At 38.0% G+C, this 17,239-nt stretch overlaps 1 protein-coding gene across 6 annotated transcripts in view; it reads left to right on the top strand.

Annotated features, from left to right (window-relative positions):
* Window positions 1–17,239, top strand: part of LAMA2 (laminin subunit alpha 2) — a 557,898-nt gene that overhangs the window by 234,220 nt on the left and 306,439 nt on the right. For all 6 annotated transcript variants that reach the window (XM_060753336.2, XM_060753340.2, XM_060753339.2 and 3 more), the window contains exons 7-10: window positions 614–731; window positions 1,889–2,067; window positions 2,536–2,635; window positions 11,226–11,386. In XM_060753336.2, the coding sequence (XP_060609319.2) occupies window positions 614–731; window positions 1,889–2,067; window positions 2,536–2,635; window positions 11,226–11,386 (558 nt within the window). The remainder of the gene's footprint in view (window positions 1–613; window positions 732–1,888; window positions 2,068–2,535; window positions 2,636–11,225; window positions 11,387–17,239) is intronic.

Here is a 17,239-nt window from a genome sequence, read left to right as displayed (position 1 = left end):
GAAGGTCTATGGTGTATCTACATTGTAGAATTAATGCAGTTTGACACCACTTTAATTACACTGACTCAATGGTATGGAATGACTAGACTTGTCTTTTTATAATGTCTTTAGCTCTTTCTGGAGACTCAACAAATTAAACTCCCATGATTCCATGGCACTGAGCCTTGACAGATAAAGTGGTGTCAAACTGCATGAACTCTACAATATATATGCACCCTATACCATATCCTTCTGCTTGGCACAATTGCCACATCGAAATATTAATGTCAGTAGTGGGGAAGAGGCTGGGGCATGTAAATTGTGTTTTTTGATGCAACCAATACACAATCCTGGATGTTGATTCTGGCCTCACCAGGATTGTCATGAAAGATGAAGTAGGGGTGAAATCCTCTCCCTGCACTCCTTCACCCTGGGGTAGTAGATTTCTCTCAAGTTACTGCTAGCTTTTGGTGTATCAGAACAAATAAGCCAGCCAACCTTCCTATGTGAATATCCCAGCTTGATCCAGAATCCTACATAACAGACACAAACGTAATATTTTCTCACATTCCAGAATGTTCTGTTCTTAGATGCCATGGGGTTTTAACCTCTTTTTTGTTTAATAATGCAATAGCGGTCTTCTTGTGAATGTGAGCATAACACATGTGGAGAAAGTTGTGATCGGTGCTGCCCTGGATTTAATCAGAAGCCTTGGCAAGCCGGGACCTTCCTTGTCAAATATGAGTGTGAAGGTAACTAAACAAAAATTGGAAAATGGTAATGGAAACCTTAGATGCTATTTTTGGAGAAGAAAATGTAGTTGAAACAAAGAGATGATCTACATATTCATTATGACATACCCGGTTCAGACTGGATGAGTGGTTGTCTGCAAATTCTTTGTAAGCTCTGAGGAAGTGCTAACTGAAAAATGTAAATAAACATATTATTTGTCAGAAAATGCACACATCTGAGCTAGTGATTGCATTGATTTCAATATACATATTAAAATTTGTGTGAGGGTTTGGACTTTTTCAAGACACTTTTTCTTTAGATGGATAGCATACTTTAAAAGTCTGTGAATTTCAGTGGAATAGATTTAAATACATCCTTGTGCTGAAAAGAGCAAAAATTATTAATCATTAACCCTGGATGTGGTGTTGTCCCTTTTTAAAGCTTTTTTTTCTGTGCATTTATACAGCAGATACTACATTTAATAAATATTAATAAACAACTGATAATTACATTGTTATTGTGCAGCATTTCAAAGCAGTCAGTTTGAAAACATGCAAATGTGAGTAGATCAATAGATACTGGTCCAGCAGGAAGGTAACGGTGCTCCATGCAGTCATGCTGGCCACATGACCTTGGAGGTGTCTATGGACAATGTCGGCTCTTTGGCTTAGAAATGGAGATGAGCACCAACCCCCAGAGTTGGACACGACAAGACTTAATGTCAGGAGAAAACCTTTACCTCTTATCATAATAGTTCAACATTTTTTTAACAATAAGTAGTCTGAACATAATTTCTATAAATAGTGACCTTCTATTAGTTAATATTTTCACAAGTGACCTTTGTATTTCAAAAATGGTGCATGTTTGTACTGATCTGAAAATAGCTGGAAAAGACATTGGCTAGGAAACAAATGGGGCATTGTCACTCTGCTAACAGAATAATTTAAAAAGAAAATATCTGAAGATTGCTTTAATACCTTCCCCGTTTTTACTCATTAATTGAAAAACCTGGGGTAGCACCCTCTGTGAATTGATCCAATCCCCCCCCCCCAACTCCAATATGTGCAGAACTTGTATCAAAATGATAAAACAAAATGTAAAAATGTTATTTCGACACATCTACAAATTGGATATGATGTTTGCTAACATATTTTCTTTCCTTTCCTTTTTTGTTCAGCCTGCAATTGTCATGGGAAAGCGGAAGAGTGTTTCTATAATCAGACTGTGGCAGACAAAAAGCAGAGTTTGAATATCCATGGGGAATATGTCGGGGGTGGAGTGTGCATTAACTGCACACAGAACACTGCTGGCATCAACTGTGAAACCTGCATTGATGGGTATTTCAGACAAAAAGGGGTAAAGTATGCACCAATCTGTCTTCAGTAATCGAAATATCATTTCAGTAACAGGTTGCAGGTGATTAAGTGGAATAGACAGACTTTTGATTGCCATTTTATTAAGGTTAAATTTTAATTCGTACTTGCCTTTCTCAGTAAAAAAGGATATGAAAATGTATCGTGTTGATATGAAAAAATTCATTGAAGGGGTGTGGGCCTCCAACTAATATTTTACTCCCAATTAACAGAGGACAAAATTTGCAAAACAGCACTTTTCTGTCAGTAGAGGCACGTTGTTTCCTAGAGCAGAGAAATATAATTGTAATCAACAATGAGAAAACAGCATAAGAATTAGATTTTGGAATATGATCAGCATTTACATAAAGTGTAGGTCAGTTGTGTTTGTGTTTCCCAGTTTTGTTGTGATGCATTATGAAGAGATTTGGTTTGCAACCTTATAGCCTTTTTTTTTTTTTTGCTTTCACAGGTGTTACCAGGTGATCGCAACCCATGCCGTCCATGTAATTGTTATTCCATTGGCTCTTTAGATGGCACTTGTGTCAAAGATGAAAAACATGCTTCAGGAGGTGAGATTCTTGATTCAGTCACAGTATGAAACATATAAGTGCCACATTCTTAAAATGACTGGTAACCTCTTACTATGCCAGTCCTTTTAGAAATACCATCTCCCAGGAGACTTCTTTAAATCTGTTTCTTGTGCTCTTGTAGAGCTCTTCCTTAGAGACCTAAATCTTTCCTTATGATTGTCTCTTAAGTTCTTCTTTAGCTGTTTATGTTCTGACATTTGCAGGAGTGGGTGTACTGGGAATCACTTTCCTCTGAGCTTTTAATTTCTTTGCTGCTTTCTTTGCTGCTTTTTTTGAAATATTTTCTTCAAGAATCTGTTGAAAATGTACATAGACCACCTATTTACCATTTCCTCTAGTGCACGCTCTGCATTCTTTCCTAAAGAAAGAGTTGTACATCGGAATCAAACATTTGTATCCTTGTAAGGGATTTTTTATCTCTTGCCAGAAGCAAGGAGATTTCTCCTCAGGAGACAGTGCTTAGAAAGAGAACTAATTCATATCCCCAGTTTTCTCCTCTCAACTCTTATTTTCCCTGGAAAAGCAGAAAAAGGTCTTTTGTAAAGTGTCAAATTTGCTTGTCTGTTTATTAACAGTAGAGTTAGAAGTATAAAAGTTACAATCGGTTAAGACATAAGAAGTTTATATTATATCTAGGATGTAGCTTAGTGCAGGTTGAGAACTTTCTGTTGGTAACATTAAATCAATCCTTACATGACAAATACTTTGCGGGACATATTAAATACAGATAACAGTTCCTGTTGCTTGTGTGTGTGTGTGTGTGTGTGTGTGTGTGTGTGTGTGCGCGCACTTCACCTAAACAGCATCATTAACACTCACACAAACATTACAAAACAAAAACCAATAACCAGAATACTAAGATGGGCATGATCAAGGTATAAAGATAATTGAAAAGGGAGACCTGCAGAGGCAAGGGGGCACATATATATTCACTTTTCACATTTGACAATCTGTCATGATAATGTTGTGAGGAAGTGTTCCCTTTGTCAGTGAAGTGCATTGTAAAAAAAATAAATCTTAGGGCTTGTTTGCACTGGCCCAAAATCTTGATTTAGAACAGAAGTTACTCCTGGGAATCTAAACAATCTCGGGAAATTCCCTATCCACAACACAGGTGAACCCTGTAGTATCCCACATTGTGTAAAGTTGGAGAATGCCCCAGAGTTTCAGTAAAACTCCAGGGCATTGAAAGGTGAGCATGGACAGATATATTGACTCTAATCCAAACCATATAACCACATGGGCTTACACTCCCCCCCTTTTCCCTGAGGTTGGCCATGCAGGGAAAAGAGGGTGGATGTAGCCCATCCCATAGATTGCCCCTGGCTCCCTGGTTGTGTGGGCACCTTTGTTGATGTCAGCAAATGTGCCTGGTGATGGCAATAGCTATCTCGGATCTCCACAACCACCTAACAGAAATGACAAGGAGACTCTACCCTGCCACTATGGCAGGATAGATAAGGTTAGTGTAGGTGCCACTGAGGCAAGTATGAAATAATGCTACTCTAGACTGGCCTCAGATTTTGGGATACAAGTAAATGTGTCCTTAGACTTTCTCCACTGCAAGTCAAACCTCAGGTGCTTGAGTGCTGGATTATGGCACTGGAGACTAAAGTTCAAATCTTTGCTGTGCCATGGAAATCTTATAGCTGACCTTGAAAAATCACACACTTGTCTCCTAAGAGGAAGGAAAATTTAAAACCCCTCTGAACAAATTGTATCAAGAAGCCCCTGTTATAGGTTCCCCTTAGGGTTGCTATAACTCAGAAACAACTTGGAGGCACACAACAACAACAAAAACAACAACATGCTAAACCTGATGTGAGATTAATGGTAAGAAATTGCAAGAAAGAAGGAAGGGAGGTGAGGTGCTATTTATCTAGTGAGCCCATTAATGAACCACTCTATACAACCAATTTCTGTAAAGTCAGGCAAAATGCTTGTTGTCCATGCAGGGTATATCAGAAGAGAGAGAAAAGGAAAGACAATTTCTTCAGTCTATGCAAGCTGAAAAAAAGCTGATGCTTATTTGAAGGAAAGGCTGAAAAATGCATTTATCTTTCCAAAGGCTTTTCTCTATATATTTGCAAATCAGTATGAATGAACATTAGGTATTTTGAAATTGATTTTGTTGGTGCTGACTCTTTTCTGTCTAGAAAAATGTTTATTTTGAATAAAATGAAAAACTTCTTTTTAGATGCCTTGTCAACCAAAGCAATAATAATAATAATAATACTTTAATCCCAGAGTATAATGGGAAAGGATGATAATGAGTGATTCTCTCCAAATGTAAAGCCTGCACATACTGTCCTTTTGGCACATGATTATTAGATACAGCTATAATGTCAACAATATATTTTGTGGTCATATTACAGAAGTTCTTGCTGTGCTAACATAATTGCCTGCTGTTGCAGAACTGTTAACAAAAATATAGTACTATAATTGCTACAGCATCTTTACAAGAAGTTCAGGTTTGCAAAATGACCAGGAGTTGGTTTCATAGCTAAATCTGGCATTTCAGATAGCATGTCCACAGACACACACACACACAAACACACACAGGGAGAGAAAGCCCTTCTTGAATGTCTTTCTTGAAGGCATATCAAGTTAGAATGGAATTTGCTAATTTTCTACCTAAAGAAAACAATGAGTAATTAGGCCTATTTTTTACTGCCTTGAGAAAATCTAATAAACAGTAGTTTTCAAAGACTATTCACAATTTTGGACATTTGCATTTGGTCTATTGGTACAAAAAGCAGAAACCAATGATACTGCTAGGCATATTTTTCAAAAGATCATAAATGATTTTCGAGCTCTTGGAACTAAGCTAAAACAGTGTAATGTACCGGTGGTCTTTTCATCCCTCCTCCTAGTTGTAAGGCACAGATCTACAAGGGTCAGAAAATAGTACAGGTCAATAACTGGCTTAGAAAATGGTGTCAGGAGGAACACTTTGGCTTGCGTGATCATGGCCTGCTTTTCCACGAGGATTGCCTACTGGCAAGGGAATGCGGTGCATCTCACACAAGTAGGAAAACACATTTTTGCTCACAGACAGCTCAGGAGAAGATTTCAGGGCTCACATGACTTTACACTAATGCACAGAGCATGAGAAATAAACAAGACAAACTCCAACTTTTAGCACAACACCGCAAATATGATGTCATAGGCATCACTGAAACCTGGTGGGATGACTCCTATCGCTGGAATGTAGACATGGAGGGCTTAACCTCTTTCACAGAAACTGAACAAAGGGGAGAGGAGGCGGAAAAGCCTTATATGTTACAGCTTGAAAGCATCTGGATAAGAATCAAGGGAACTGGGACTCAAAAAGATCTCATTGTAGGCATCTACTACAGACCTCGGAGCCAGGATGAAGAACTTGATGAAGTCTTCTTCTGACAGTTGACCAAACAGGCACAAAGAAGAAATATAGTAGTCATGGGCGATTTCAACTATCCTGATATTTGCTGAAAAACAAACTCAACCAAGAGTACAAAGACCAACAAATTCCTCACTTGCTTTGCAGACAATTTCATGATTCAGAAGGTAGAAGAGGCAACAAGGGGCCGGCTACTCTTGATCTCATCCTAACAAATGTGGAGGACCTGATCAATGTAGTTGAAGTGGTCGGATCCTTAGGGGCAACGCTCCTGCTTCTCAGCAGGGGGTTGGACTGGATGGCCCATGAGGTCTCTTCCAACTCTATGATTCTATGATTCTACACAGGAAACAGCCTGTGTAGAAAATTATTTTTTTCCACACAAAAAAGGCTGCTTGGTATGCAGAATAATTTGTTTTCTGTAAAAACAATCATTTGCAAATTTTGCACAGAATAAGTCTCAACGGTGAAAATTCTCATCTCTCCAGAGTAGCAGAGCATATCTGCTGTTTTTTAAATAGGCTCTGGTAGTTATGGCTAGCCATGACAGCACAGGCTCCCCTGCCATTTTTTTCTATCCACAAAAGACCACTTGGCTGCCAAATATAACTGTTTTCAGTTTCTTTCAGCTACAGTGGAGAAGCAGCTGCAAGTGTCTTTTAGCCAGGCTGGGCTTCCATTTTTCTGTTGTGATCAGGCTTCTGAGAGACAGATTGGTGATCTAAATTCCCAGTTCTGGTTACAACTCTTATATTGCTTGGCTTGCTTTTTTAATCAAATAGCAATAAATAAGCAGTTTACTTTCTATACTCTTAAGAAACTGCCACCAATGGTGCCCTTCACACAAAGTAAGCTTTGAATGTGGGGAAGAGCTATCTTGATATTTTGAAAACTACCATATAATGAGGAGGCAATGTATGCCTTTAATCCAGATCTTATTGAAGGATTTAAGGAGAAACTATCACAGAAAGGGTGGTTTCTGAAATCTGAGGTCTTTAATCCAGGGGCCCTTCCACACAGCTCTATATCCCAGAATATCAAGGCAGAAAATCCCACATTATCTGAGTGAGGACACAGATAACCCAGTTCAAAGCAGATGCTGTGGGATTTTCTGCCTTGATATTCTGGGATATAGAGCTGTGTGAAAGAGCCACAGGTCTTATTGAAGGATATAAGAAAAAAAGGATCCCAGAAAGGGGGGTTTCTTAAGATGGATGCCCTAAAATTATGGGGAAAGGGGAGCCAAATCTTCCTGGATCTTTCACTTGCCAGATCGAAAAACATACCCCCCCCCCCAAACTGAATTTGGGAGGTTCCTGAAAACAGATCTGGGGGTCCACCAAAATCCAGATAATGAAAACAGAATGGGGTTTTACCGAATAGCACACCCCTAGTGTCCACTTCTGGTCTTTGGCATGGTCTTAAGAACCAGCCATGAACTATGATTTTTTTCTTTTAGTTTCTAAAGCTCACAGCCAGATTGTTAACACTTTCTATCCAATTGAAGTATTGTACTATAATCTGGATAGCTAACATCAGCAGCAATCAAATAAAACTTTAATTGGTCTGTTATCCCCAGTCAATTTGACAAGACTTGTAATAGTCCATTTGTTCAAGGTAACCCATCCTCCAATTGGTAATAAGATATTATTGGCCTTTCAACATGCCATCAATCAGAAGCACATCATTAACTAATCGCCGCCACCAACAACAAAACTTTATTATGATCTGTGACCAGCACAAACTAGTCACCATTATTTTGGCTACCTGCTCTCAGGTGATCAGCATAATTAAGGACTATTGTACCAATTAAACACACTTTTTAGGGTTTTTTTTCTTTCTCAGCTAGTTCTCAGTGTTTACCTTATTTTATCTTATCTGGCTGAATATCCAGAACTAGCATCATTATATGCTTTTCATTCTATGAAAACAATGCTTATATGTATCCCTTCCTGTAAAACAGCTTCAATTTTTTTTCAAACTATACACAAAATTCAGCATCCAGTTTATCACACACTAAGTTGCTTTAAAGAAAAAACTTCCACAGTTCTTTCACAAATGTGTGTGTTACACAAAAATATATCTGTTTTTCCTGATTTTTCAGTATTCAGAAGTAATAATCTTTATTTTTATACTAAGAAAAGAGAAGGTATGATGCTTGTCTCAAGAATCATGAAACCTACCCATCCAAAACTAGTCACAAATAATAAGATATTTCTGGAAGTGGTGGATTAATAACTTTAAAAATTGATTAATGAATTTTAGTTAGTTAAAATATATTAGTAGCTTGCAGTTCCCAACCTAATCTTAATATACCCAAGAGACAAATAGGGATTCCAGCCTACGGAATTTTTCTTTTCATAAAGACTCTAGACCACTGGTTCCTAACTGTAGTTCTTTCAGGTGTTTACACCTCTACTCCCAGTAGCACCAGCCAGCTTGGCCAATGATCAGGAAGTTTGAAAATTGAAAACTAAAAGACTGATGGATTGAGTATTCAGAAAACTGCTCTAAACCAGTAGTTCTCAGACTTTTTACCCTATGACCTTCTTTACATCCACATATGGATATTACATTCATTCCCCACTGGACTTAGTATATTTATAAAAATATTGTTAACATAAACTTAACAGTATTTCAGTGGACGATCCCTAAGGACATCCAGCTTAACTCCCTTCTGCCATGCAGGAAAAACACAATCAAAGCACATCAACAAATGACCATCCAGCCTTTGTAACAACAAAAACAACAGCAGAAACTCCAGAGGCCATCCAATTTAACCTCCTTCTGGTTTGCAGAAAAGCAAAATCAAAGCACTAACAACTGATGGTCATCCAACCTTAATAATAATAATAATAATAATAATAATAATAATAGCAATAATAGCAGAAACCCCAGAGGACATCCAGTCTAACACCCTTCTGCCATAGAGGAAAAACACAATCAAAGTACCCTCTAAGTCAGTGGTTCTCAATCTGGGGTCCCCAGATGTTTTTGGCCTACAACTCCCAGAAATCCTAACAGCTGGTAAACTGGCTGGGATTTCTGGGAGTTGTAGAGAGGAGGAGGTGGGAAGCAGCACAGTGCCATGGAGCCCTTCACTATCACCTGCGGAACCCCAAGGGCTCTGTGTGTAATGTCATAACTACATTTTAGCACTGAGATTTCATGCTGCTTTCTTTACTTCAGCCTCCCTCCAAGAAAGGGCATGTGCCTGCTGTGCCAATTTGGAGAAGTTGAGCAAGAAATGCATTAAAAAAGGGATGCTAACTTTTGTTACATCTGATGTTGGAGGAGTTATACTGGAGAAGATACTTAGTACTTCTCTTTGGCAGATTACTCAATCCTTGATGGTGCATGCATACACACATACACAACCTCCCCCCAACCCCACCACAATAGTTATTGTACTTGCAGACTGATTTTTCTCGCCCTTTCCCCAGGGAGCTGTCCTGTCACCAATGGGGGCTGTGCCTCACAGTTTGACAACCACTATTCTATACTTTTCCATGTTCTGCTTCCTTCTGAAGTGCCAAGAATCCTTCAAAATTCAAAAAGGATAGGGCTGATCTCTGCTGCCTGGTTTGTGGAGAAAAAGTGGAAAATGAGGATAAGGAAAGGAAAGAAGGCAAAGTGTGGGAGCAGAAGAAAAGAGAGAAAAGGCTTCTTATAGCCTATACCAAGTAAAAAGTGTAAGAAGAGGGAAGATTAATGAGTATAACAGTTTGGGGAGAATAGGGGGAAATGAGAGAAAGAAAAGCAAGAAAAATGTATAGAATGGAACAAGAAGGGAATTAGCAAAGGGAAAGGAAAAACAGCATACAGTGGAGACTTAAGTGGTTTTCTAAAGACATGTGAAGTTAGATATATCACCTTGTACAAAAACCGGTATATGCTTCCATTGGGCCCTCATCCACTTTTCGAAGACTTAATCAGGTCTCCTGGGATGACTTTAGTTTTATGCTTCCTGCATCATTAGTGTCTCTTACATTCCTTCTAAGTGCTCAGGTTTCTAGTGCTGTTTCAGTTATTGTTTCTACCCAATTGTAGTACGAGGTATGGCTTAAATCCTACTGTTTTTTCCTACTAGAGCAGATCCAGTGAACCAATGAGAACTTCTGTATGTTCCATTGGTTTAATGGGCCCATATTGATTGAAACTAAAACTTGGTTTTAGGTCTGTATTCTTCTGTTAATAAAACCAGTATTGTTTGCATGCATTTAGTATGGTAGTAGAAGAAAAAGTGAGCTGTAGAAATAATTATAATACTGAAGAACAAGACCCTATGGCTACTTTGGGACTTGGATACAAGTGTTCCATGTACACGCCTACAGGTTTTATACTTTATTTATTTATTTACGACATTTATATCTTATCCTTCTCACCCCAAAGGGGACTCAGGGTGGCTTACATAATTAGCATTATTCTATGGCCAAACAACAATAACAATGAAAAGGAATTAAACAACAATTTAAAACAACAATAAAACAATATATGTAAACATTAGATGACTATTGTGCATCGATCCGAATCCAGATAGTCAAATAATCATATTCATCAATCCAGGGTCAATTCCAACTGTATTGCACAGATAATTATGCTGGGCCAAATGCTTGCTCCCAAAGCCAAGTTTTCACTTGTTTATCAAATGACAGGAGAAAAGGGACTGATCGAATCCCACTAGGGAGGGAGTTCCACAGCTGAGGAGCCACCACTGAGAAGGCACTGTATCTCATCCCCACCACTTGTACCTGCGAAGGTGGTGGGATTGAGACCAGGGTTCCCCAGAAGATCTTTTAAAAAAGACTTTGAGGCTTAATGCTATTTAAATATGTTTGCCCGAATAGTTTTAGTTTTTTTTCAGTTACTCAGTTGTTTGATATGTTTCTAGAAAGTTAATTCTTTAATTGCTTTTGATTATAAATATTTGAAATAAACATTCTGCTGCCAAATGCTTTAAATTCAACTCTTTGGACTTCAAGTTATTGAAATTCACATCTTGTTAGATTTGCTTCAGTATCAAAGGTGAAAAGGGAGGGGTGGACTTCTCACTCCCACTGGTTTTACTGGTGAATGGTTACTTTTTGATAATCCGCTTTCCCCTGCAAGCTCTTCTGTTTAAATGTTTGCTTCGTTATTATGACTGAGTACCTAGCTGAGCTGGATGCTTGCCTTATCTTTCTGCAGACCTACTCCCTGGATTTTGTCACTGTAAGCCTGGCTTTGGAGGGGAGAGGTGCAATCGATGTGCCTTGGGATACAAAGGCTTCCCTCACTGTGCGCCCTGCAACTGCTCCCTCAAAGGCAGCTTAAACGATGACCCTTGCCAAGGGCCCTGCAGGTGCAAGGTATGGATTGCTGTTTCTTTTTTGTGAACTTCAACTTCTCCTCTATACTAAGATGAAAATCTTTCTCTCCCTCCGTTTTTTCTGTTGTAAGTAGCATGGTAGTGCTGAAGTGTCAAGCAATCCTGGCCTCCTGTCTTGAAGTAAGCCTGATGTGAATTTGATCTTTTAATCTTGAATAGTTATTAGGACTCCCCACCAGTTAAATTGATATTTGAACAGTGTATTGACATAAAACAGACAGTATCCAGGATTCTAAAAAACATTGTTTCCAATTATTCCATTAGGTCTCTCAAGTGCTTGCAGAATAGCTTTTTACAGAACAAGAAGTAAAATTATTAGTTATCTAAGAAGAGAAAGAGAAAAAACATTTATTATCACATACAACACATATTTATTTTGTTTGGATTTGTCTATTTTACCTGCAGTGAGCCAAAATGGAAGGACAAATATTTTTGCTTCCCACAAAGTGCCTCTTCCTGCCCACAGTTTTCAGTCTTTTGCAGAGCTCTCCTTTGAGAAAGGTTGCATAACATTTTGTAGGGAGGCAGGTGTCATATGAATTGAGATCATGCCCTTGTTGTCTAAGCAGCTGGAACAATAATAACAGTGTCCACATTCTCCTATTAAGAAACACTCAAGTTTTGAGAGCAGCAGGCAAGGCTCTTTGGTGAGGTTTTTAAAACAACCCTCAGTTAAGGCTGAATAAACTAGTAACTCTTTAAGCTACCTCAACAGTGTGGAATGAATCACATTTTCTTCTTTCCTCCCTCCCTCCCTCCCTCCCTCCCTCCCTTCCTTCCTTCCTTCCTTCCTTCCTTCCTTCCTTCCTTCCTTCCTTCCTTCCTTCCTTCCTTCCTTCCTTCCTGTATTTTCATGCATATATGTGGCACTGTACAAAGACCAGATTTGGTAAGTCACCAGCCTCTAAGAGCTTGCAGTCACAATACAGACTCAGGGAAATCTTCTTTTCATGTGCTACTTTACAGTGTTGAAAAGCCCAGAACTGCAGGTCTGTGGTCAAATGCATAAGTCATTCCCACTAGATTAGTATTTCTCAAGCTAGGGATTGGGACCCCTGGTGGAGTCATGAGGGGAGTGTCAAGAGAGATCACCAAAGACCATCAGAAAACACAGTATTTTCTGTTGGTCATAGGAGTTTTGTGTGGGAAGTTTGGTCCAATTCTATCTTTGGTGGGCTTCAGAATGCTTTGATTGTAGGTGAACTGTAAATCCCAGCAACTACAAGTCCCAACTACAGCTCTGTAAATCCCAGCAACTACAACTCCCCAAATCCCAACAACTGCAACTCCCAGTGTTCACATTTGGGCATATTAAATATTTGTGCCAAGTATGTTCCAGATCCATCATTGTTTGAGTCCCCAGTGCTCTACAGTACACTACAATGCCAAAACTCAAGGTCAATTCCCACCAAACCCTTCCAGTATTTTTTGTTGGACATGGGAGTTCTGTGTACCAAGTTTGTTCAATTCCATCATTGGTGGAGTTCAGAATGCTCGTTGATTGTAAGTTAACTATAAATTCTAGCAACTACAACTCCCAAATGACAAAATCAAACCCCCCACAACCCCACCAGTATTCAAATTTGGACATATTTGGTATTTGTGCCAAATTTGTTCCAGTGAATGAAAATCCATCCTGCATATCATATATTTACATTATGATTCATAACAGTAGCAAAATTACAGTTATGAAGTAGCAATGAAAATAATTTTATAGTTGGGGTCACTAAAATATGAGGAGCTGTATTAAGGGGTTGCAGCATTAGGAAGGCTGAGAACCACTGCACTAGACTGTGCCTTGACAACAATGCATGTGATAATTGAATGGAAAGAATGATTGGCCTTACTAACATGGTTCTGAAATTCCAAATCTTGCCACTGCAGGATGAGAAAAAATCCCATTCCGTACAACAGCAATACTACATATATAAAGGAGCACTGATATAGGGAACAATCTGAAGACATAGATAGATAGATAGATAGATAGATAGATAGACAGACAGACAGACAGACAGACAGATAGATAGATATTTTTTCAGAATATTAATATGAGGTGGAGTTATTACAATAAAAACATCTTGTTACTCTATTCCTGAACAGTTTGCACGAAGATTAAACTTTATGGGAATAACTTGCACTTACTTCCAAATAGTGTGCAAGTTATTCCCATAAAGTTTAATCTTCATGCAAACTGTTCAGGAATAGAGTCCACATATCATTTTAATTTTGCATTACATCTGACTTCCAATGTTGTTCCTGGAGAGTCAGGTTCTTTATAAATTGCAGATTTATAAAGAGATCTTTTTGTGATGATTCTGAGGCGCATAAGAGACTCAACCTTTCTCTGTGGGACTTTTCTTCAGTATTAATTAGGAGGTACTGACACAAGCCGGATTTCTTCATGGGATCAGGAGCCTTAAAGAAAACGTCACTCCACTAGGCCTTATTGCAAGCGATGAATAAAGTGCCACAGTGACATCTGATCAGCTTTGAAATCTGCTTAAGATATTAACCTTTTCTCAACTTGGCACATGCAGAATACTGAAATGCTCTTTCTTTTTGAGAACCAAAATTGCTTCATATCAGATTTCTTTTTTAAAAAAATTCCCAAACTAGCAGATCTGCAGTTTAATCCCCTGTCTACTTAAATGTAAGCTACACTAAGTTCAATGAAACTTAGTTTTGGTAAAGGTATATGGATGCTGGGTAAATTCTAAACTATTTTCTGTTATGTAGAGTTAACTAGAGATTACATAGCCTAACTATTCAGCTGTGAAACTATATTTGACCAGCAGTCTTGAAAATCACATTGCATCTTGCTGATATTTTTGTTGAGAAGCAATAAAAAGAAGCAAGGAAATTATTTAATTGTATAAAGACATAGATAGAGGGAAGAAAGGAATTTTTTGGGTAGACTTGAGACAATCGGTTTGTGACTGGAACTTTGATCTACTTCAATCTAATTCTCCATGAAAGCTCATGCTAAAATATCTCAATTAGTCTTAAAGGAGCCACAAGACTCCTTTCTTCCCCTTCCTCCCTTTTTACATAAAACACACTAATATGACTTTTAATAAATAAATAAATAAATAAATAAATAAATAAATGATATGCTATGGGATTTTCTTGGTAGAATTTGTCCATAAGGGGGTTGCCTTTGCCTTCCCTGTCCCCTGCTCTGGTTGACTGACTGAAAAGGAGGGGGATAACATGTGTTGATATTGCACATTAGTTGAAAACTTAAAGGTTATTTAGACTAGCTATATAATATCTTTGGGTTATTTCAGTACTTTACTCATTTTTCTACCCATACACATATTGGAGTGCACGCAGATTCAAAGGTTAGGTTGTCATCTATTTGTATCTTTGTACTCTACCCAGATGACTTAGCCATCCACTGACAGATCCTTCTGTGTAATATATAAGCAATACCATGCTTCAGTAGTCAGCAGAGTCTTTCTGACTCAAAGACTTTGAACAGGTCTGTGAGAAATTTAAGCAATTACAAGAGGCTTGGTCTGAAAGGCTCCAATGGGCAAATGGACTTTTTATATCCCTCCGTCTCTGGTGGACAGAGCTAGAGTCCTTAGTATCTTTACTTGGTGCACCCATTTTATCTTTTATTTCTCCATTATCCTCTTACAGTGTTCTACAGCTCCATACAGGCTTTTTACAACCTTTCTTCTAGTCTCCAACTTTTTAGCCTCTTCACATTTCCAGATCCCACCAGCAAATTTTAGTTGCACTCCAACAGTGTACTGAAGCCACATTATTGGCACAATCTCTTCATTTTACTACTTACTACTGGTTTTAACTCCAAAAGACCAGTGGATCTGCAGAAGTTTATGCAATGCTTCAAACATTTTATAATATCCATGAAGTGAACTGCACAAAATCAATCTCAATGTCTGAAACACACATACACAGGAAAATCAAAAAGTGCAGGCATAAAGTAAATCTAGATCAAACTGTTCATTAGCAACATAGAAGAAAAAATACCAATGTAAAAATATCTTTCACCTTACCAGATATGAAGATTTGTCTCTTCCATATTATTCTTAAGCCAGAAACCCACTGAACGCAGTAGACTCTAAATACCACTAGCAGAATGAGTATTATATATGATGACTAGGGGCCTTCCAGACAGGTAGGGATTGTATTAAAGTCTTAGTAGTTAGGAAGTGTGTAATACATAACACATATGCTTGTTACTTCTCTGATGTTGAGAATTTATTAAATGATTTGGAAATCTGTATGTATGTAGTCCTATTCCAGTACTGTGGACCTCAGCATTTTCACAACCCCTGAACTCTGAAGTTGGACATAAATAGCCAGAGAGAAAAATAGGTGGACATGATCCAACTTTCCTATCATATATTGGACATCATAGATACATTTATACTTGTCTGAATTGACCCTTCCTCTCCATTAAAATACATAACAGAGCTGAAAGTCTAAATTGTTTTTCTAAAAGATTAACTGCATTTGTAAGTTACTCCACTGCTAGAAACTAGGGACTGAATGAAAATTTCTTTGGGCAGGGGGAGAAGTCATTTGGGGGATAATGCTTTTATCTCCCTCTCTCCCCATACTTACATTCCTATATTCTTTAATTTGTAGGATATTTTTGTTTTCCATTCGTTATTAGTTAATCATTGTTTTTTTGTTGTTATGTGCCTTCAAATTGACTCTGACTGATAAACCCTATCATAGGGTTTTCTTGGAAGTGCTTATTCAGAGGAGATTTGCCATTACTGTCTAAGGATGAGAGAATAGTTTTCTATGGCTGAGTGGAAATTCAAACCCTGATGTCATAAAGTTTCATTCTAAGACTCAGACCACTACACCATGCTGGCTTTTATTTCTTAATCATCTGTCCATAATATAGATTCAAGCAGTTTGTGTGTATGCGCGAGCAAGTGAAAACAACTTACCATGTAAGCTTAATTTCTTCTCCTGTCCACAGAACAACATCACCAGAATATATTCTAATCAAAGCAATCAAGCTTTAAAACCTCAGCCAAATGACTTCTGAAATGTTTACCCATGAATATTAGGATGGACATTAGAGTTATGCTTCACTTTGTGAGATGTATATTTTCACTTATTGCAGCATAACTCTCTGCCCCAGGAGTCTAATTATTTCTTAGATGCTGGGTATGAAAAACCAATATGAAAAGGAGATAATGATGCTTACTGGTACTTTTGTTTAAAAAAAAAAGAGAGAGAGATGAAACAGGTTTTATGGATATAGGATTAGTGGATTTACAATAATCTGTATTTAACATCTGCCCCCATATTGTCTCATTTTATCTACAGTTTTTTCAGTTCCTCCCTCCTCCTTTTTTCTTTTTCAAATGGTTTATCTCATAATTTCAAGACTTGTTTTTGTCTTTGTTCTTCACAAGTCTGCAGTATATTTAGCTATAAGGTTGTGAGTGACTCTCATTAGATGTGGATCAGTTAAGCATTGCAGAGGTCACAATGGATATCCTTCATTTCCATGGAATATTCAGTATTTGTTCACTGGCAGTCAGTTATGTGTGTCCATCTGTCCGTGGCATACATTCCTGTGGCCAAGAAAGACATAATGCACAGGGTTAGTCAAAATGAATAGGCCAATAAGAAAATTAATTGTACCCGAATTGGCCTATTCATTTTGACTAACCCTGTATATCGAGTTTTTGGAGGAACGTCTTTTTGAAAATAATTCTCGCAAATGTGAAATTTGAGGTGGATGTGTATGAGAGAGATAAACAGGGAGAGATAGATAGATAGATAGATAGATAGATAGATAGATAGATAGATAGATGCAAATTTCAAATTACTACTT

The sequence above is a fragment of the Anolis sagrei genome, chromosome 1 (genome assembly GCF_037176765.1).
Source record: "Anolis sagrei isolate rAnoSag1 chromosome 1, rAnoSag1.mat, whole genome shotgun sequence".
NCBI lineage: Eukaryota > Metazoa > Chordata > Lepidosauria > Squamata > Dactyloidae > Anolis > Anolis sagrei.
The sequence above is the reverse complement of the archived record's forward strand: the minus strand, read 5'-3'. Positions and strand labels throughout refer to the sequence as shown.